This window comes from Pagrus pagrus (genome assembly GCF_965226575.1).
Source record: "Pagrus pagrus genome assembly, chromosome: 6".
Lineage (NCBI taxonomy): Eukaryota > Metazoa > Chordata > Actinopteri > Spariformes > Sparidae > Pagrus > Pagrus pagrus.
The window spans coordinates 30,123,390-30,146,233 of record NC_140190.1 but is presented as its reverse complement, the minus strand read 5'-3'; the positions used below and the strand labels follow the sequence as shown (position 1 = coordinate 30,146,233).

The window sequence follows — 22,844 nt, the reverse complement described above, 5'->3', positions numbered from 1 at the left end:
GCATTAGCACAAGCCACAATTAACTCTCTACAAGCCTCATACAAAACCATTTGTTTGTATACTGTGTCTCCCTGGTTTAAGACATGCGTGGAATAGAACTCTTTAATGAGAGAGTTTCTATTATTTGTTTATTTTTAAGACAAAGACTTAAATTATTTTTTATAACACTTTTCAATGAACAGTTGAGCCCATATAAATGACACAAAACTACAATAGTATTCTTCTGTTGCTCAGTTGCTTATGTCTGTTATTGAGTGTTGTCTGCCTGGATATGATATGGATGTTAGAAAAATATAGATCAGGACAAAGATAATGTAGAATGATTGTTAAATGCTGCACCGCAAAAACAGGAGGAGCTCAGTCTGATCTCGTTCTCAACAACCCACAAAGATACATAGAAACCTATGAATGAGACATGGCTTACAGAAATACAGTTTAAAGTAAGGAAGGTTAAAGAAGTCAGCTGAGGAACAGGGTTGTTTCAGCACCTTGGACAGGTCCCACAGGATTTACCTGTTCTGCACCCAGGTTTCAGAAGCCTTACATAAAAATTCAACCTTTACTTTGAATGCGTTCAGACCCGTCTGATCTATTATTTATCACAAGTAAATTCATTATAAAACCTGCCCTGACAACATATTGTCACATTTGACTTAAACTGTCCGGCTTAGTAGAAATGATAAATAGAGTTATAAATCTAGTGGCAATAAGCCCCCTGTCAGCTGAGGCAGGAAGACTGAGACTAATAAAAATATTGAGCTGACACTGACAGGCTTTAACTGCTCAAAGCACCACAGCTCTCACACTTTATGAGGAGTCAATTACATCTGCTTCCTACTGGATTATGTTTACATAATAAACCAGTTTATATCAGACACAGTATGCTTAGTGTAGAGGGCACCAGCTCGTCTGGATGAAGTGGCACAGTTAAGTGCTGTTGGACAGAATTTAGATGTCACCGCTGATGACAAGTTTGTGACGCATGTTAGGTGACGTTATGTTTTCCACTGACTCTCTTGATGGATGAACTACTGCTTCACTAGCCAAAGACTATTGTTGTTGCATTGTTCTGTGAAAGCAACATTTTAAGTACACAACAGCAGAAATGTTATAGATGCCAGTGATGATCGCCTCAGCTGATTTGAACTGTACTCTGATTAGTCAGTGAAACTCTACTTTATCCAGGGAAAGACCAGTTCTGAAATCTGTTCACATCACAAAAAACAGAACCCCTCTTCTCAGAGTGAACGCAGGCGAGGCCACCCACAGACAACACCAGACACTTAAAGATATCATACAGAAAATACATCTAATTGTAGACAACCATTTTTGATTCAAGTAAGTAAATATCCCTGGATCGGGATCTTTTGCAAAATTGCCCCAAGTGGTCAGCCAGATTTCCTGCTACCCCACAGACAAACAAAAGGAAAACATCAGTAACAGCTTTGGTCAAATCTGTCAAAATTGCAGGAAAAGGAATGATCTAGATTGCATCACTTTGGCATTAAGATAGCATTAGTGTCGGTGATAATTTGATAACATACTTTACTTCCGGTTCATGCGGGCCTGCAGCATGTCAGTCTCTGCCATTATCCTCAACATGACAGCTGAGTACAACAGCTGTAGTACCTGTAAATCTGCAGGCGATGCGGTCTTTCCTCTCTTCTTAATGGAGAATAATTTCCACCACTGTCGCCACAGGAAAGTGGCAACCAGACACACACTCCCCAGTATCCAAATATCTTTATCCCTTAGGAAGTTCTCCATGATGGAAGCCTCTTCCTGTCCCTGTTGTCCGCCTGCTGTCTGTCTTATTTCAGCCTCTCGGCCGCCTGTGGTGTAGGAGTCTTAGGTGGTGAGCAACAAGTTGTTGACATGGGGCGAGACAGCAGGCGTTGATTATGAAATACCGGTAGTTGGGCTTCTGTAGCTCTGCATTGAATGCTCAATCTCCTGCTCACTACAGACTTGGACAAGTACAGGGGGGTCTGTGCTGTCAAATCACCTGCCCACCCAACCAACCATTCACTCTCCAGCCGGCTTCTTCCCTGCCGCCCACCCCAGGACCAAAAAGGAGAGAACACGCTGTCTCTGAGAAGTGAACGTGACAGGTGGTGTTGGGTTCAGGGTGTCGTTGCTGTACGCAGAATCAGATGCCTGCTGCTGCTGGTGGTATGTTAGAGACCCCTGCGGTATCCTTTAACTTCAGACACAGCACTTCATGCATGCATGTAGCCTCCTAAGTATATCTGTCCGGCAGTCACTTTGCCTCTCTATACCTCACAAACGCACACAATCATGTGCATGCACAGTTGCAGATGCATACAATTGCAAACAAGGCAACAGTCACGTGGACATGTAAACAAACACCTGCATCTGTGTGGGGCTAAGTTTATCCTTTCTGTGGCTACGTGCAGCGCCAGTGAAAACACAAGTGTGTTTTTCATTTAACTACTGTGTCCACAATGTGTGAAAGACAGAGAAAAAAATGTAGGACTTCTAAATGTTATTGTGCATTAATGATAACAACTATAGAGCTAGGTTAAAGAAAGTAAAATGTTTGACTCTGTAAAATGATTAACCACGCTCTGACGTAGAAGGAGAAAGAGATAGATTGCTTAATTCTGATATTAATAAATAAAAAAATTAACCCAAAAGACCCGACAAAAACACTCCAGACTACAGTCAAGCAGACCGGATCCCTCCCCATGCACTGCTGAATTTGTCTGTTAACAGTATGAAGGACTTTTAACCTTGGAGCCTTTACACTTTATCTGTGGTCTTTGAAGTGATGTGCTTTTTGTTTAAATATAAGATTATACATTTTTTATATTTCATATTAAAAATATATATATATATAAATAGCAACTTATATTTTATTATTTTCACTTGCTGAGTCATTTATTAACATTTAGAAGTCCTACACTTCAGAGAGTGGAAACAGCATAATTGTAAAGTAAAATGCGAAGACAGCCATTTTTAGCATGTTGTCAGAAATGTGCTTGCTGTACATTTTTAAGATTTTCAAGATCGGGGGGTTCAAGGGTCAAAGGGGTTACAGAGCAGGAGCCCTGGGAGGAAAATTATCCCCCAGTGGGAATCTGAGGAGAACCTCTGCAGGGAGTGACAGTTTGTTAATGAAGCTGGTGGATGACCTCCATGTCATGGATCACTGGGTATTAGTTAAATTATGAAGAGGTGCGTGGATGAAGGAGAACAGAGGGAGTAGCCGGACAGGTGGTGGGGCAAAGGTGCAGCTGAGGTCAGAGTTCAGAGATAGGTGGCAGAGTTGTTCACTGGGCAATAGGCTGAGGGTCTGAAATTACACAGGTGCCTCCCATGTAACTGGAACAGTTCCCTGCGTGCTGGCTGGTGGTCACTTGGAAAGCACCACTGATTTATAGCTGGACAACACAAAAGATTCCCAACATAATGTAGAAATACCAACATTTTCTGCAACTTTCCTTTACTTACGGTATAACTAATCAATCAATCAATCAACTTAAAGTGTAACTCTCACCAAAATGCAACCTAGGCTTTTTTTGTGAATGTACACCAGTCAAACCTTCGTGTAAAAGCATAATTACAAGGAAAAAGCCACTTTTAAGATTTAACATATTTTTGTTTTCGGGGCAAAATCATTTTCAATTGCGTGCTAGGGGCAGCTGTATGGTAGCATCAAAATCGCTATTTTTAAAACACTAAGAAGACTCGACACAACATGAAACTTTGCTCGTAGTATCACCAGGGTCTCTACACATGAACACGAGTATTGAGAACATTGTTTGTGTACACAGAGTTTACTAAAAAGAAGGTTAGCAGTCACGTTAGCAGTACTGTAGCTTGCTCTGTTCGCCACCGTCCTGCCAGTCAAAATGCGTCGATCCCCGAGTGCGACGTAACATGGAGGAGAAAGCTCCATGTTACGCCGTACTCGGGGATCGACGCATCTCGACTGGCAGGACGGCTACTGCTACTGCTAACGTTAAAAATAGCGACCCGAAAACAAAAATATGGTAAATCTTAAAAGTGGCTTTTTCGTCGTAATTATGTACTCGGGTACATTCACAAAAAAAGCTTAGGCTGCATTTTGGCGAGAGTTACACTTTTAATTTGAAGTGCAGAATCACCATGTGGCATGGACCCAAAAAACTTTAAAATAGGATAAAACATACACGCAACAGCTACACTGATATTAAGCAGCTTCTGGACTCTCTATGGAGATATATAGTGTGCAGGTTCAAATGCCAGGTAAAGGTTTTACTTTATATGTTTTAATATATTTTCAATAAACCTCTGAACTGGTAACTTAAAGTGGAAATTGTGATACTGAGAACTTCAGCTTACATTGTTTCTTGTTGAAAAAAAGAGGCAACTTGCTTTGGAAAAATCATATTTACCTTCATACTGTATATTGAATAACTATTGCCATTTTTATACTGGACAGCAACCCGCCATTTTGGCTGTCCTTTTTGCGGCTAGGTCCGCGAATTTAGACAGACCGCGGCATATTGGGGGTCTGTTTTGGTCCGCCAATATGACGCCTCGGAGGGTACACTTTTTGCCGCCTCCATTGCTATGTAAATCCAAGGCGTCGATGTGCCGGCAATTGCATGACATGGGCGGAGGTGTCGATGACGTGCACTGTTGTGCGACCCACAGCCGGGAGTTTTAAAAGCAGGAAACAGCTGATCACAGCAGTCAGTTCATCACATCATCAGTGGACATCAAGATGAGCAACTGGAAAACCGCTGAGATCCTGGAGATGCTAACCATCACAGCCGAGAGAATCGTCAATAACCAGATCACTCGTCACTGTTCACGCCCGACTTCGTGCTTCAGGTCATGTCACATGTTTACGCCTACCCCAGTGGTGGCTTTTTTGCAAAGGAGGAATATTACACCTCCGTTTCACATAGACAAGATGGCAGTTTGCCGCCTCTACCTGGCTGCAAATGTGGCGCATTTTCTAACTAAAAGGGGCTTATATCTAGGTAATTTTAGATTTTGCCTTTGGTTCTTTGCAGCTCAGGTACCTGTGTAGGGAGGACTAAAACTGCCAAAATCAAAAGTAAATAAACTAATATGCGATTAAATGTATCAATGAGTAACATTATAAATGAATGTAGGTATTAATTAACTTATAAAATGTGAGATAAATTGATATTTCTGTTTTAACTGCTTCTATTATTATAAACCTTATAACCAATTCCCTTATTTATTTACTCTCCTATTTCACTTTCCATTTTATTGATGTATTCAATATTTTAAATGTATTTATCAATGTATCTATTTCTGTATTTCTATATTTATTTATTTATTTATATACTATTTTCCCTTTAAATTGTTTTCCCATTTACGATTTATCCACAACTTTTTAATTTCTCGATTTTCTTTTTACATTTCTGTATACATTTTCTGATTCATTATGGCAAATGAGGGGGGAATAAATTTAAGACTGAACACATTAATAACACATAGAAGGAAATGGGAATTTCATAAATATATATATATACAGTAGCATATATTTATGTCAAAATATATGAATTAATGCTTACATTTATTTTTCATATATTTGATGCATTTAATGGCACATTTATTTATTTATTTATAGGGTCGTTTATTTATTTATTTATTTATTGTATTTGATTTTGGTTTCAGTCCTCCATACCCATGTGCTACTGTTTAAGCACTGTATAAATAGCTGTATATTTTGATTCTTAAATCGTAGTTGGGGGTTCACTGTTTACAGTCACTGCACTTAATAGTTTTGGACTTTGATAACAACATGAGTTTCTGAAATTAACATGTTCTCTTGACATTAACAGCAACTCATATCACTGACCTCTGTATTCATTTTCTAAATGAGTGAAGCAAACTGGCCCAGGGTCGCCATCTTGTGGCAACCAGATCTGTGTTGTTGACCAAGCTCCAAACATTCATTTCAGTCTGCGGTTTGTGAGTTGAGAGGGTTCAAACGCACACGATAAAGAAACATTAACAGATCTGCAGCGCCCTCTAGTGAGCTTGTTGGACAGCACTCCACCTGTCTGGGCATGATGTGCCTGTCAACAGGTGCCAAGAGCCAGAATAGTGTCTGCTGTTGGTTATTTCAGTTCCCTTCTTCCTCCCCTCTGCACAGACTGCTGCTGATTGTGGTTCAGGTTGAACACATGGCAGCATTACCCATAGGGGGAATGACACTGTGACACGCATTCTCACCCAATGACACTCCCATAAATACCAGCTTTATGATGGACTTTAACAGCTTAGCAGTCCAGTTAATTCAGTAGCTAATTATTTGATGCTTAACTGTCAATAAAAGGAGAGTTTAACTTAAGATTGTGAGAAATGTACAGGTGTATTTTCTTTGTTTGTTTTTTTTACAGATTGGGTATATTTTTCAAAAGCATTTGAGTTGTGTTATACCTTACAGGTAGCCACTGGTTTCCATTATGTCCACTATGGAACAGAAATGAACCAAGTCTGATGTGTTGTATGACTTGTGTCAAAATTTGATCAAGTATATCCAATTAAATACTGCAGCAAGTTGGGAAAGTTTAACTGAGTAATATAGCTGCAAAGATTAATCAATTAATTAGTCAAACAAATAAATCGCGATCTATTTTGATAATCAATTCATCGGTTTGAGACATTTGAGGACATCGTCTTGGGCTTTGGTAAACACTAATAGACATCCTTTTTTATTTTTATCATTTTCTGACATTTTATTGACCAAACAACTAATCAATTAATCATGAAAATAAGACACAAATTAATCAATTTACTGTTTCCAGGAATCAGTGATGTATCTCTTCGCCCTGTTCAGTTCTCGGGGAGTGAGTGTGGTTCTGTGTAGTCGATAACAGTGCGGAGAATAAAGGCGGCGCATGTTACCTGCTGGTTTCCTCCTTCCAGCTCCACATGTTTAAGCTCCCAGAAGCAGCGCATGGTCTCCACCTTCTCCAGGTGACGGTAGAAGGCCAGTCGGCCCAGACGGAGGCTGTTGCTGCGGTTGCGAATGGCCTTAAGCCCCTCCATCTTTTCAACAATGGGGGACATAGGTATCGGTGGTGGTACAGCGGATGATGGGAGTTTTGCATTCTTCTTGCCAGACTCATTACACAGAGTCTTCTTGTCCGACCTGAAATAACAAAAAAAAACAAAAATGTCTTTATTAAACTTTATCCATTAAAATATATTATTACATTCACCAGGAATCCTTCAGCACAACACTTTGACAATTGTCTTTTTCGACACAAAACTTGTGTGGATACAGCTGGATACAGCTTCTGAAATGTGAGAATTTTATGCTTTCAATGGTTTAAATCTTTATACATTTTTTTTAATAGTTGAACTTGTTCAAAGGGTTCGATATGAAAAGTGTGAAGTCATAGTTTTTGCTGTGATTTGGCATGGTGATGTTAAACTTTAGGAAACTGTTTTGATCATTTGGAAAATCAATAATGAAAAGAATCTTTAGTTACAACCTTAATCTCGGTACCAATATACCACCCTGATTCCAAAAAAGTTGGGACACTGTGTAAAACTTAAATAAAAACAGAATCATTTGCACTTCCTTTATGATAAATAAATTGAAAACAATACAAAGACAAAATATGGAATGTTCAAACTGCTAAACAGTATATTGTTTTGTAAATAAATGCTCATTTTCATTTAAATGCCAGCAACACACGAAGTTAGAAGAATCACAGCGTCCCAATTTTTTGGGAAATGGTGCTCTAACATGTACAGTATAATGTGATGCTGCAAATAACGTTCAACTGAGAAAAAAATCTATAGATAAACTAATTAGTAGGGAATGTCTGTTTTTGGCTATCAAATACATGAATAGTCACAATACTTGATCCTGTAAATCCAACACTGCCATGAAGCAGACCTGCTCACTGATTCACAACATTGCTGTCACTTGCTTAATGCCACCAATAAAATTAAAAGGATCTCTGCTCTGATATATAGCAAAATCTCTTGCCTAATCTCTTGCCCAACTCTCATCTACACTGTTGAAATAGCAGTGCGCTCCATATGCTCCATAGTGGTTCAGTAGCTCAGATCCAAATGGGATGACTGATGATGTGCCGGAGAAATCCACCCTGACGCCTGCTGGCGACAGCTGGCTTTCTGCTGCGCTCTACCTGTTGAGCCTCTGGGGGAGTCATGGAAGATCACTGGGGATATTTATACCTCCAGAGTGTAAATGTCCTGCCTTTGCTTGACAATTACAGAGGTCAGAGAGTGGCTGTAGTTTCAACATGTTGCATGAGCCCCTAATGCAGACCTTATGTAGCAGCCAGGGCCGTTCTTCAGCATCAGGGGCTTTCTCAGGGTAGGATTTCAACTCCAGTGCTATAACTGAAAGAGTGGCCAGGGATGCACCTGTCACTGTTTTTTATGTCGGCCTTTTTACATTTGGTGATTTATTTACAGTTGTCACCGCTTCTATAATTGCTTTTTACTTTGATTTTTAAATGTATTTTCCTGTGAGTATGAAGGAATGAGTATAGGCTGCAGGCGCATCAACTGTGCAGACACAGTTGCACGACTCTATTTTCTAAAAATGCATGACACAAGGTAGAATTATTGCGTTCATGACAGGATATTTTCATAATAGTAGATTTATAAAAGCTATAACAAGTGTCTGGACAAAGTTTGAAAATGTAGTGTAGATTGTAGCTGTTTATGAGACCATTTTTGCAAAATGTCTAAAATGAATATTTGTGTAAACTCATCTTTGGTTGGAGGCGTTACCACAAGAGGTCAAATGTACCCTGCAGATTTAGAAGTAGGCACTTGATCAACAATATACTGATTAATTAAGATGTTTGCCAGTGCCGTGATGCATACAAACATGAAAATTATTCACAAGTGTGCACCTATAAATGCCATAAGTTCAGTCGGTTTTGCATTAAGTGCAATAGATAACTGCAAGCAGAGGTACGAACTAAGTTAGCTGTACTCATGTATTACTTCAATATGCATTTTGGAAGACTTTCTACTGTTGCTTCAATACATTACAACAGTAATTACTGTACTGTACTTTATTTATGTGATAATATGTGATTTTACCACAAAGTTAAGTGAGGCCAAAAAATGTTGTTCAATAAAAAACATCTTTGTAGCTTGATGTCAGTGTATCTGGCATGCAATCTTCCAACTAATCCCCAGAATTTTAATGAGTGATGTACTATATGTTCCAGGCACGTTAATGCAAAAACAATTAAACACTTTCAAAGTGACAGTTTTTCATTTAACATGCAACATTTCTACAATTAATTGTCTATGACTAGACCATTGCTAGACATTTTGTTGAGTTGTGTACTCAAATGATCCCAAATGATTAAATGTTCAAACCCAGCAAATTGCATCATTTTACCCAAGATAATGGTGCAATTCATTCAAGAGAGAATCAGGTAGTGAGGAAGGCAGTCAGCAGACATGACTAAACATAACTTGAATAAAACTTTAAAACATTAACTTGAGATTTTTATCAGCAATTTTTATGAGAGACCACTAACAGCAAAAATGGGGTACTGTGTGTTTAAGTATATTTTACTGGAAAAACATTTGAAATTTTCTATGAAAAAGATTCAAATGCAGGTGATTTATTTGTAGTATGTTTACATTTATGTATTATTACTTTTCCTTAGTAAATGAGCTGAGCACTTCTTCCACCCACAGTGAGACACAACAGTTGTCCGACCTGACCACCACCCAGCCTGTTTCTTTAAATTTGGTGTTTTGAAGAAGGCCTTTCAAGAACTCTCATGCCTGTTTTGACGGTGTCGTCTGGAGCTGAGAAGGCTCACTGGAAAGCCCTGATGCTCCTGGGAGGCTGGGTGACCCGGGGTCACTCACTTTAAAGGGCTTTATTTTGGGTGCTCAGTAAAACAGGGCGAGGGTCAGAGGGCACGCTATCACCAGAAATGGAAAACCTCCATCAGTGAAAAACCGTTAGGGGGCAGGAGGTGTGTTGCCGGGCAGACAGGACTTAAAGCTGAACAGATCGCTTTCAATTTTGGTCACTTTGAGTAATTGCAGTTGGGGCTTTAACCACCCGTTACATAAGGGTATTGTGTATGGTATGTGGCTGTGTTTTTTGTGTTCATGTGTGCTAGCAGTCGGTGTGTCACTGTCCAAGCAATGCTGTAGTTTGTGTATGTTTACTTTGCTTGGCGGCCCTCAGTAATCCCCCTCTAAAAAATGGCAAGGGGGTTCCTGTCTGTCTTCTCCATCATAATCCTTCCATGTAACTGATAGGAAGATCCGCGTGTGTCTCATACCTCTTAAAGTAGCAATGAATCATGAAGACCCTGAGGACTGTGCGAGTCCACTGGTGTATGTTTGGATGAGTAAAGATCAGTTGAAAAATAAATGGAGGGTGTGCATCGTTCACATCCCCGAGACATATAGTATAACAAAAACATGTAATAAAAATAATATAAAGATAACAATTAATGTTATACTTTTCAAAAAACAGTCTAAAAATGCTTGACGGACATATAAACAAAATGGGATAAGTTAAATGCAGTCAATAAATAGAAACATTGATAAAAGACAGCAAACAATAATCTTAAGAATAAATAAATGAATACAAACATAGAACATAAAGAAAAACTCTAAACGGCAGTTTATAACATTTTAAAAGAGTTTCAAAAGAGGACACTGTGGTAGCTTGTCTGATTTCCCATGAAAGTTTATTGCAACTGTGGACCCCTATGGCAAATTCTCTACCACCCTCTGTCTCAAGCCTTGCTCTAGACACGGAGAGCAACAGCTGGTCCCTTCAGATCTGAGAGTACAAGCAGGGGCGTAAGGGATGAGAAGGTCAATAATGTAGGAAGGGGCAAGGCCACTTTTAAAAACGAGCAATGAAAATGTCAATCCTGAAGACCATGGTTTACCAGGATAATGAGGCGAGAAGATGGGAAATGCACTTTTATTTTTCAAGTTCTTTTAAGAACCCTAGCTGCAGTATTTTGTACAAGTTGTAGGTGGTTGATTATTTTCTATGGTGAATAATGAGTTGTTCTAAAGTAGATGGCTGGCAACAAAGAGGAGACATTCCTGACTGATTCCGAGAAGGTACTGGCACTAAAGTAAGATATTAAACAGTCAGGAGCAAACAGCCGGCCAAGTTTTCCAGTCAATCAATCAATACATCAGGATCAGCTGTTTCTAATGCAGCAGAGATGTCTAGCGGCACCTAAAACATACCACAACCAGGATCTTAAGTCATCCTAAATTCATAGTCAAGGTGAGATTTCTTCAGAAGGGTTGAACAACAGCCAGTTTCAAAGTTGGAGGAACAACTACTGGAGATAGGCAGAAACTTGCTTTTCAAACAAGAGAGGAGGACGTAATAATCACCCCCAGTAAATCTGACCGGGATACCAGATAAAATGAATTTTAAGTGTGATACGCCTTAATTTGTGATGCAATAAACAGAAGTGGCATCATTTGGTCTGTAATGCTGGAAACTTTATAGACCACAAAGGACAAAATGTCTCACGTCTCTGAATAGAAGAGACTTCATTGCAATTACATGACTATTAAAACCTGGCAACATGCATCAAATATCCGAAAATCTATTTATACTAGTTGTCTTTGGACAACTGGTCTAATTGGAGGGTACATCAGGATCAGGATACTTTTGGTGTTGAAGAATTATTTCTACATGTTCAGGACTGTGGCCAAATGCTGTATCAAAGCCTGTATATAGCTGTGGGTTCATTGAAACGAACTAATTGTACAAAGTACAAGCAGGGAACAATGGAGAGTGTTAAAAACAGACACACTATGAAAGATGGTAGCAACCAGTGACAACACAACAATCCTGTGTCCATTTTGTGTCCATTACAATGTCTTGTAAAGGACACAAAATGGGACTGTTATAAAGAGTTTAATAACATGTACAACTCCCTTGCTTGCGCTTTTATACATTATATCATGTGTATTTCACATGTGCAGTAAAAGAAAATCAGGTTAAACAAGCAGTTTCAAAGGTAGGTTTACACAATTGTGCTAGTTCTTGATTATCAACAGCTGTTTGCAGAAACAGCTTTGCTTTACAACTTCCTAACTCTAACGCTTGTTTGTGTTGTTGACTATCTTTATAACTTACAAGATAAAACATAACTAAATAAGAGACTTGTGGATTTTTTGGACGGTGTGTTTTCTTTACTGTTGACAGACATTTGCCTATTCCTGCTTTCACTCTCAGAGCTAAGCTGGGGTAAACAATGTCTCGGGTAATGTATCTCTGAATGTCTTTACCCTAAAATATGACTAAACCCTTAACCCTAAAAATATCAGTCACATTTTGAAGGACATCATTTTGTCCTTTGTGGTTTTTGTGGGATATTTACAAAGCTAATGAGTTAATGACTTTAGAAAATATATTATTAGTATATAATTTATGTACATGAGCAATTATTTTGGTGAGTATAAATGATTCTTACATAATTGCAATCTCACTATCAACCAAGATTATGATTTTAGCCATAATTAAGCAGCCCTAACCTTCAAATCTGTGTGTATATGTAAATGATTGTAATATTTATTTTAATCTGACACAGCAGTGGGTCTCGGTGTGGAATAACACCAGCTTCAATATTGCACAATGAGTCAGGGTGAACAAGTTTTGCCCAGTCAAAATTCCATGTAGCACATTCTGAAATGAAAATCTAGGAATCATCTCGGCTTCTGCTGTGTGTATCCACTGCTAGGTAAACAGACATAGCCATCGCTCTCAGCTAAGATAACATGAAGTGGCAGGGGGAGACACAGAGTCTGCTGCACGCATGTTTGCTAGTGTTGTGTGCACGTCTTATGTAAAAGTAATCCAAGGCCTAACTCTGCTATGGTTTGTTTATTACATGTGAGCATGGCACAGAAACAGCAACAAGGCAGATTAGGGGCCTTTTTTAAGTATCAGGCCATGACAGAGGGTCTAGTCGCATATGGCCTGAGTAGGAGGGGCAGCCTCGAATGGGCAGACTTCACCCCAGGGTGCTATCTCTCTCTCAGGGGCCTCTGATGTCCTGGTTTAGTAGTCGCATGGAAACAGCCATCAAAGCCTATAAACCATAGGAATGTGGAGGAGGTGTCTCTGAGTGTGTGTATGGAGAGAAGAATAGACTAGTACAGAACGTCATCATCCAACCAAATTTGTCTTTGATCAGGCAACGTGAGCAAAGATCAAAGTTTAAATATCAAAAACTAAAGTCATAAAACATAGTAAAGACATACAGTACACATGAGGGGAAAATACATTGAAAGGGGCCTCGAATCTAGGTCTCTAAATTCCCTCTGCTAAAGGACGCGATGTTCAACTGCAACCTCGTTCACCAAAAAAAAAGAAACATGTTTCCCAGCTCACATTCCTTCATTAGAGAGGATACTCAAGTGACAGTAACCACTTTTCAAATTAATAGGACTTAGATTAAACATGTTGACTGACCAACACGATAATATCAAGTGATCAAAAGGTTTATTTTTCTCCATCTATACTCGGCATTCCCTCCTTTCCAGCCTGCCAGCCGCCGCAGCTTCAAAGCCAAGTCATGATCAACATATCATCACCATTGCTCTCTGAGGTGTCCAATGGAAATAGTTGGACTGAGGGTGTTCTCTTAGGACTGGGCCAAATTGATAATGAACCCAGGCAACCCTGAAATTCTGCTTTATGTGCTATAGACCACACGCACAAACACTTAAGAGAGAACATATAGGTACAGTAAATCTATAGAAGTCTCAGATACACGTGCACACTCACACAAATACGCACACAAGCTGCAAAGCATGCACAGATATTGTGTGTCATTTGTGTCCTAACAGACATATTCGATGCCCACAGCCCCTCCAATCCTTCACACTGACAACAACTCAGCAACCTCTGCAGAAGAGTGTAACTGTAGAACTTCCACTCAATGTACTTTTCCATTTCGCCAAGAACAAAGCAGGGCTCTTATTTTAGTCCACTGCGGATAGAATTGCATTCTGTTTTGCACCACAATTATGCATGAATCGGCAGTGTATCAGCGACTCGGTAACCTATAATCTATCAAATGATTTTCTTGCTCTTTTAATTTGGGTGATGATAGATGATGGTTTTGTGCAGTTTGTTGAGCTATTGTACACAAACCTACATAATGACACATCTCTAACAGAGAAAATCTCTTATTCGATGAGTTCCACAATCATAATATCAAAATATAGATTGAAGGTTGTTTTGTTTTTGTCTTTCAACTTTTTAAATTAGATGAGAAGAAAAGTCATTATTGCTATTATTTCAAAGCCTGGAGTAAATGTGCGCTAAATGAGTCAGTGTGTCGGGTAACTTGACAAGTGGCACCTTGCACTGGGTGAAACTGATACCACAGGGAAAAGAGGTGTTAGAATTCAAAACATGGTTATTATGCGGGTTTAAGATTGCTTTGCATTTCTGAAGAGTAACACAAATAGTGACTGTATGCAGGTCAAAAATGTCTCTTGAACGATTCCAATTATGGACTATGATAATAGTCATAAAATAGAGTTGCACCAAGACTTCTGTCAGCATGGTAAAAAGTAGAACCCCAGAACACTCACCCTTGGTAGTTGGGCAGATTTGCAATCACCAAAACCTTCTTCTCCTTTCCTCCCATGTCTCTCATGGGTGTGATGGAGTCCGTCACTCCAGGTTTCGTTCCACCACAGGGTTTATGCTTTAGGTCCTGGTGTTGGATGCTCCCTCCTCCTTAAACAGACTGATCCAGTGTGACTGGCAGACAGACAGATCAGGAGAGACAGCTCAATGGGAAGCTCTGGCTGCTTGTGGCTCTCTGTTGTGGGAGCCACAGACGCCCAGGGTTAAGCACCAAAGGGGAGGGGGGGGGGGGGTTGGTGCGTGAGAGGAGGAGGAGGAGGAGGGTTTGCTGCTCTGGGACCCAGGGACCACAAGCAGGGACAGAGCAGAGGAAGTGTTCCAGGGAATGTGGCTTGTTAAAATGGAATGAGTGGCATGCCAGAGTGCCATGTGTCTCTGCAAGAGGAGGGATGATAGACTGAGAGGGGGACAGAGATACAGCATGGGGGGAGGTTTTTTGTTTTTTTACAGATATTATGAATGAGATGTGATTCATGATTTGTGGAGATTATAATTTTTGCATCACGATTTTCATGTTCACCAAAAAAACAACAAAAAAACAAAACAATCTCAACAATGTGACGTTTGTTGAGGTCTGTACCAAACATCTGGAGAACAAGATTTGTAGACCAGCATCTCAGCAGCGCTACAGTATATCATTATAATACTGTTTGTCACACAGTTTACATCTTGTGCAATTTGGATATTGCACTTAGCCATTTTGCCATTTTTGATAATATTTCCATTAATTGGGTAGCCCTGATATCCTCCTTGTCATTTACTTGTTGGTTGAACAGGTATGAACTGATGTTTTGGTCACTTGAAAGCAGTAGTAACAAGCTGTAAACACAACAGTGGCATATTATCACCTTTTAAATTGGTATGGCTAACTTGTGAGCAAACAGTTGCTCATTTAAACATCCCACAGACACGTGGGACATTCGCAATCATTTAAGTCCAATATTCACTCTCTTTTTAGCTCTAGGTTTCCACCAGCTCTTGGTCTCACTATGTTCACTAGTTAGTCGCTATCTTTGTCTGCCTGCTTTTTGGTTATAAACACTGCCTGCTGTGGCTTTTCCTAACTATGCTGATGAGAGCAGTCAGAGTGAACCAATACAGTAAAGCTGCTGACCAGAAAACAGACACAATGACCTGAAAGACACTAAAAAACTCTATAGAGTTGATGGGAACTGCAGAGTAGGGTGATAATCTGTCTAGTCATTTGAGCCATTGTCGACTTGAATAATTTGAATAGTTATCATAGCTTCTTCTTCAGACCTATTTTCAAATATTGATTAAACAGTTCAGTACCGAATCAGCCTCTTGGATGAGAGGTAGAACATGCTCATGAAACTCAAGCAAGTCCAGTTGCCTTCATATTGAACTCAGATAAAGCATGACCTGGATGACTGAGAATCTTCACCAAACGTCTGCAGCTGTAATTTAAAACTGTTTAACCAGGATGGAGGGACAAGCATTGCAAATTTGCTTTGAATATAAATGCTATTATACATTGCATCAGTCTATTCATCTGTCCCTACAATATAAATATAAATCAGACCTCCAGACTAAAACTCTCTATCTCCCAGAGTCAAAATGTTGGTACCTTACTTTTTAATTGTTTATCAGTCATAGTTGTTGAAGCACCCTAATACAGCGCTCAGCTCAGTCTGTCATTTGCTAAGTGAGAGTTATACATATTATACATTCAAAAATCCCTTTCATCCCAGACGCGTTCTGGAAAAGACCTCTGTTTGTCCTAAACACATTTTCTGTCGTCCCAGGCACAGACAGGACGATATTAGTCTCGAGCCCTGATATAAATAAATAGAATAATAACAAATAAACACATGAACGTTTACATAAATTCTTAGAAGATCATATAAGTTCCTTGTGTACTGTAGGTGTACAAACAATAACTGTGTCATATTAGTTAAACCTAAGGATGATCTCACAGGACACACAAATACAAAATCAAATTCACTGTGGGTGATTATAATGCTCATCAAATAACTCAAAATCTTGCTAAATATTTTAGTAGTACTTAATTTCAAAATTCACCAACAATTAAGAACATTTTGGAATGAAACACAAGTTTCTCAGATGCACTGGCCTCTCACAGGATTGTCTCATTATCATCTGTTGTATTTGTCATCATTATCTGTTGTTATCCCGACCTTCCAATTAGTGAGCTCAGTCTTTAGTCTTCGGTCCTGACACCGAATCCCCCTTTGCTCCTCTGTCGCCCTCCTGTCCCTCTACCTTCTCTCTCTGTGCTAATTGGTCACACTGGTGCCTGTTGCTGTTGGGTTTAACAGTGCTTTACGTCGTTGCAAGAGTGTCGCCCTGGGCCAAATGTTTGTATTCCACTTGTGCTATATTTAGCTTACACTCAATTAGATTATCTTGGGGCAACAGTACTGTTTGCCACATGAAATGTGACCTACACAGAGTACTGTCACTCTCTATGTATGTCACAAGGAATAAAGGTTTCTAATTCATTCAACTGTAAAAAGATATTGTGACTTTTTCTGTTAGTTGCAGCTCTAGGAACACTCTGCCTCATAACTCACTGTGAGATAAGACAAATTATGACAGACACTCTTCTCTCAAGCCCTGAAAAGCAACATACTGTAGTCTATGTCTGAACACCATGATCAGACTAATGATAACACAGTTAAAAAGACAGCTGCTGGCTGACCTGACCACCAACACCTGCCTTTGCCCCCATAGTCTGATTTAAACTGGGTCTTTCAAGAGGCAGCATGTCTGCTTTTACACACAGCCACAAAACATCTGTTATTCATTTATACATTCATACATACAGTAAATACCATTACATACCAATTTGACTATAAATACCAAAGTTGTCAGGTGGCATGATGGTGTTTCTTCGTATTAACGTATTAAGAGTAGTCTATTACATTTAAAATGTAATTTATTAATGTGGATCAATGTAAATTAAGTTGAAAACTACTTTTGTAGAATTATGAAACAGGTCTTTTTTTCAGCTGCTGTCATTTATTGTTTTTATCTTTTCAGCTTTGCGCAGAGTGAAGAACATTTAGGATTCATTTTTGCATATTACTTATCCAAAAAATGTTTTTTACACAATGACAAATTCAAATAGATGCAAAATACTATAAAGGAAGGAAGTTTAAAAAAAAAAAAAAAACGTGTGACATTACAAGTTTATAATAAAAAAAATAAAATAAATTAAACAGATTTTGCAATCATACATTGTATGACAGAGCCAAACCATAGTTTCCCAGACAGGAAGTCATGGAGCAGACACACTGGGTGACATGCAGTGTACAGTCAGAGTCAGAGTTATTTTCAGCCTTATATTCTGCGTAAACCGTCTGGTATGGTTGCGGCACAGTTTTAAAGATGTATCATATCACGACTTTTTGCCACTGACATCGCATGAGGTGTAAATCTCTCAGGCGCTGACTGCACGAGAGCTGCAAAAGAAAACATGCACACTTTTGGAGGCTTGACGGGTGACACTGTACACTTGACACAGATTTCCAGAGGCTGCGCTTAATCTTACCTGGAATCTCAATCAGGAAGGCAGATTCCTTGATGATCCCTGAGAAGGTCACAGCTGTGTGGGCACACAATGAGGTTGGCATGCCAGCAGACCACAGCGTGTTGCAGAGGCTACTTCACTCAATAGACAGAATTGAGGGCATCCATGTTTGCCTTGACCTGAGGTGTATTCATGGAGGATGGTGATGATCAGTACAGTACACTGACATGATCTCATGTCTCGAAATCTGCAGCATATTTATGGTTGTGCTGCCTGGTTACAGTCCAGTGATGAAGGAGTGGTAAATAAATAGACGGGTAAAGCAGGAAGTCCATTTGGTGATGAGTGCCTTTAACAGAGTTTCCTCGAGTGATAGTTGGTCCTCCATGTCGGAAAAAGACAGTTCTTGGGTACATTGATTTCTAAATTACCAAATTGCGATCAGGATGAATACATTTATATGTTATGTCTTGATATTGTGGACAAGAGACAAAACAGGAGCCAGCACTCCTCTGTAAGCACCCAGTATTTAATACCTGCCAGACTGCCACAGGGAGGAGCGGAGGAGTGTTGAGATAAGAATCATGCTGATCTAACTTGGACTTAAGGCTGCTCCTGGCTAATGTCCGGTCGCAGGGAAATTAAATGCATGACATGGGACTTAAGCAGGCTAAGGAACAGGAAATTCAGAGACTGTTGTGACACCTGTCTCCACAACACAATCCCGGATGAATGATGTTCATTCTGTAAATTATGGTTCATTTAGAGTAAAACTGATGATAAAGCAGGGTACGCTTTAGGGTGTGGCTACCTTGTATCTGAGAAGTCGCAAGGGTGGCTCGTCAGGTTCTCAGTCATATCCAGTCAGGATATCCTCCCCAGCACCACCCTCTCATCTAAATATGATCCCTTCTTGGTCCAAGATGGCGATGACCAAAATGACAACCTGGAGGCTTCAAAACCAATGGATGACATCACGGAGGATTTACACTTAATGTAAACACTCCTAACCTCCACATGTTCCTGACTTTCTAATGATGGAACACTGTGCATTACTGCTTACTATACTCATGTTAACAAGAAAACCTATACTATAACTTATACTTGTAATACGTGTAATATACAAAGCGTCTCTAGCTGATTGAATTGACACTGAACTCTACAAACCAATGCCTCTCTAAATCATAGACACATATTGCACGCTTGTGCAAGTGTTCAGTTCGTTCTTGGACCAATTTGGTTCTTGGCTTTGGACCTTGTGCTTTGCTGAATAATCCTTTGTGGATATTGCATATAACTATAGCATCTGGCAATGATTACTGATGGCACAAAATACCATCTAAGGTACAGTATATATTCTGTTGCAGCAACATCAGATGTAATTCTACAAATAAGAGCATGTAATTACAAACAAGCTCTTTGACGCATGTCTAAGTGCTTTGCTAAATAGCCAGAGAAATCTGAGCAAACACCGAATTAGCCGGTACACAGTGTTCACCCTCTGTTGGCTCACCCTAGGCTGCTGAATCATTCCAGAATCTGTATCAAATACATGACACCGTATTTAATTGCATTGAAGCGGAGCTTTAACGCAAGAGTTATGCATTAAGATGAGATCAGTATTGTGAATATGCAGCTAAGGTAGCATCTGGTGATATGTGGAGAACTATTCATGGTACCATGTGTTCAGCCTGTATTTAGTCAGATATTAAAGACACGCACATACTAAGTTGCACTAATGAACCGGCCATACATGAACTTTTCACCCTAACTGCACAAATTTAAAATCAAGCTCCACAGAGTAATGTTTTTATGTTAACAATAAATCAAATGACTTCATGTAATGTGACCAGGTGATGAACCACCAGAGAATTATCACCAGACTCTGCAGCTCTACATTTACTGTATGGGTCGGTTTCAGCCCTCCATTTCCAGAAGTAGCGGGCAGTTTGTTTTTTGTTTTTTTAGCAAAATCCACAGTACGCTACCTGCTCAGTACCAAGTTAGAGACAAGCTGGTGAGGAAAGTGGAACATCTAGCAGAGACAGAGATTTTTCTCAAGAGTTAATAGAAGAGTGAATTGACTTGGTTTTTATGATGACCTGGCAAATATAAGCAGTCATGGAATGTAACTAAGTACATTTAATCAAGTTCTGTACTTGTACTTGAGTATTTCCATTGTATTGGCAAGTATTGCACTTTTTATTCCACCACATTTATTTGATAACTTTAGTGACTATTTACTTTAGAGATAATATGCTGCATCAGAGCCAAAGTAGCATATTTTTATCTCATTTTATCAGCAACCAGGGGAAAGAAAAAAGTGATTCCCATATTCTAATGTATATACATACTTTTCTCTGTACTCAAATACACTTATTGCTTGAAAATTATTTAAATACTCAAGTAGATGTAATATCAGTTTCCGTCAGACTTTTACTCAAGTACTATTTGTGTGGGCAACACAAATTACTAAAGTAATATTTGAACACAATATCTTTACTTTTAGTCAAGTTTAACTTTGGGGTATTTTTTTATTCTGAATCTAAGTCCATTACTTCAGTACTCCTGAGGGAAATATCTGGCTCTTTACCTGCTAAATGCTCCACTATGTTCCTCATAGGCTCAAAAGTTGTCTGACTGCTGTTTGGTGCTGAGCAGGTGGTGTACAGTGGATTTATACAACTTTTGTTCCTGAGAAGAGCTGCCTGCTGCAGCCAATAACGTCACTACGACTACAGCGATCACTTTCATGTTGTCACATTATTTTCTCGTTGTTATTTAATACATTGTGATTTTAAAAATATAGATTATCTCTGCTTTAATTCACAGACAAGGTCTGATATTGATCTGCGAACACCTTTCCAAGATGTTAAACTACTCCTTTTGTCTAGCTTAAAAGGCAAAGTAAGGCCGGAGTGGGTGACAAGTCAAACTTTGTTACCTCTGGCTTTGTCCAAGAACTCAGACGACTGAGGACAGCTCAGGGTTGGGATCAAGTTATATTTAATGTCCCATAAATTCATGTTCAGTACAGGTAAGCTGTTAGACCTTGACTTAACACTGACAACAACCATTGTTGTGGAACAAACAACTCATCACATTGCATACATTTACTTCTCTCATGCATTTTTTCCATAACACCACTTTATTCAGACTTGTGTTTTCCCAGCTGAGGCCTCCTGTGTCGCGGCTGCCGCAGCCCAGCAGGCAGGCTTTAGAGGATACAGGCCTGTATTTGTTTTGTAATTGTGGGCCATGGTCCTGACGATTTATAACTGTTTAGCTGTGGGTTTGGGGCATTAGAGTCTCTTCCATGTGCCCCCTGAAGGACAAAGGTAAAGTAAGTTAAACAATGACACACACACACACACACACACACACACACACACACACACACACACACACTCACCGCTCACCCCCTGCCTTCGAAAGCTGGTAGGCTTTCATCTCACCCTCGTAAATAAGTCAGAATAACAATGATGAGATTTATGAAAGGTCAGATACCAACAAGCCCTCTCTCCTCCTGTAAGCTGTAACATTATGAACATGTTGTCCAGAGAAGTGTGCCACCTTGGAATTGTAGGTCAGTTAAAGGCACAGTATGTAAATCCAAAAAGCAAAGTATAATAATAGACTGAATAAGACATCTTCAGTGTTTTGATTCTGTTTTTAAATGCATTTAATGTTAAGTGTGATTGACAGTCGTATAATATCTTCTGTTGCTGTTGAGGAGCATAAAAAAAAATTACATCTAAAATCATATATTTCTCATCAGTTTGGTGCCCTTTGGTCCTCAAAGTTTATAAGATGGAAAAATGACTTTATATGGGTTTTTAAGTTAAACATTTAAAAAACGGGTCAAGATAACAGTTACTTTCCGGTGGGTTTAACTTTTACTAATGGAGCGTAAATTGCTTTGACTCTGAAAACTTTAATTTAACTTTCGCGGAGATCCCAAAGTTGGCACACGATATGTAGAGAACATTTCTTTTGATGCACTGGTGTGGCCATAAAAATGGGTTTATGTAATAATTCATTCAGCATCATATCTTTAAAATTAAGTGTTGGAACAAGCAAATACAGAATATACACAGTGACTTTGTCAAACATTGTGAATATTAGTGTTTTGCTTGAAACCTACATAAAATAAAACATAAAATAACAACAAGCTTAAAATATCGATATATATCAGTGGTAAAAATCACCCTTGACAGAGTTTGTACATCGGGTGGTTACATTTGAGATCCTGACACTACAGTTAAGGAACAAAAATAATATTCCTTAGCTGTGCAACAAGTAACTGTAGCATTTAGCTGCACATGCACTTTTCACGTGTATTGACATTGTCTTCAACCGCTTCAAGGCTGTCTTTGGTTCCATGTACAGTTTCGTCTTACGAATGACATGGCTCATATGTATGTGAACAGCTCGGGGCCTTGTGATGATGGACCATGTTGACAGGACGAAAAGATGCTGCTGCTAATGGAAATGCCAATGTCAACTTCAAGAACAGAACACCTCAGCGAGAGGGAGGGACTGAGACTGACGTGTGAGTTTCCCACTCACTCAGAGGGGAGTAAAGGGGAGGACAAGCTGGGTCCTCCCCAGCTTGTCCTTTGGTGGGGGCCCAAAAAATCTGCAAATCTGTTTATCCACATG

At 39.4% G+C, this 22,844-nt stretch overlaps 2 protein-coding genes across 3 annotated transcripts in view; one reads left to right on the top strand and one right to left on the bottom strand.

Annotated features, from left to right (window-relative positions):
• Positions 1–14,804, bottom strand: part of mylk4b (myosin light chain kinase family, member 4b) — a 38,564-nt gene extending 23,760 nt beyond the window's left edge. The window contains exons 1-2 of one of the 2 annotated variants that reach the window (XM_084354252.1): positions 14,611–14,804; positions 6,898–7,144 (exon numbers count right to left, since the gene is read on the bottom strand). In XM_084354252.1, the coding sequence (XP_084210378.1) occupies positions 6,898–7,144; positions 14,611–14,675 (312 nt within the window). In that variant the 5' untranslated portion in view covers positions 14,676–14,804. Of the gene's footprint in view, positions 1–1,629; positions 1,969–6,897; positions 7,145–14,610 lie in introns of those variants that run through there. The other variant, XM_084354253.1, reaches the window with a different exon arrangement.
• Positions 1–22,844, top strand: part of serpinb1 (serpin peptidase inhibitor, clade B (ovalbumin), member 1) — a 37,008-nt gene that overhangs the window by 996 nt on the left and 13,168 nt on the right. The window contains exon 2 of the mRNA XM_084354255.1: positions 22,613–22,734. The gene's annotated coding sequence lies outside the window, so the exon portion shown is untranslated. The remainder of the gene's footprint in view (positions 1–22,612; positions 22,735–22,844) is intronic.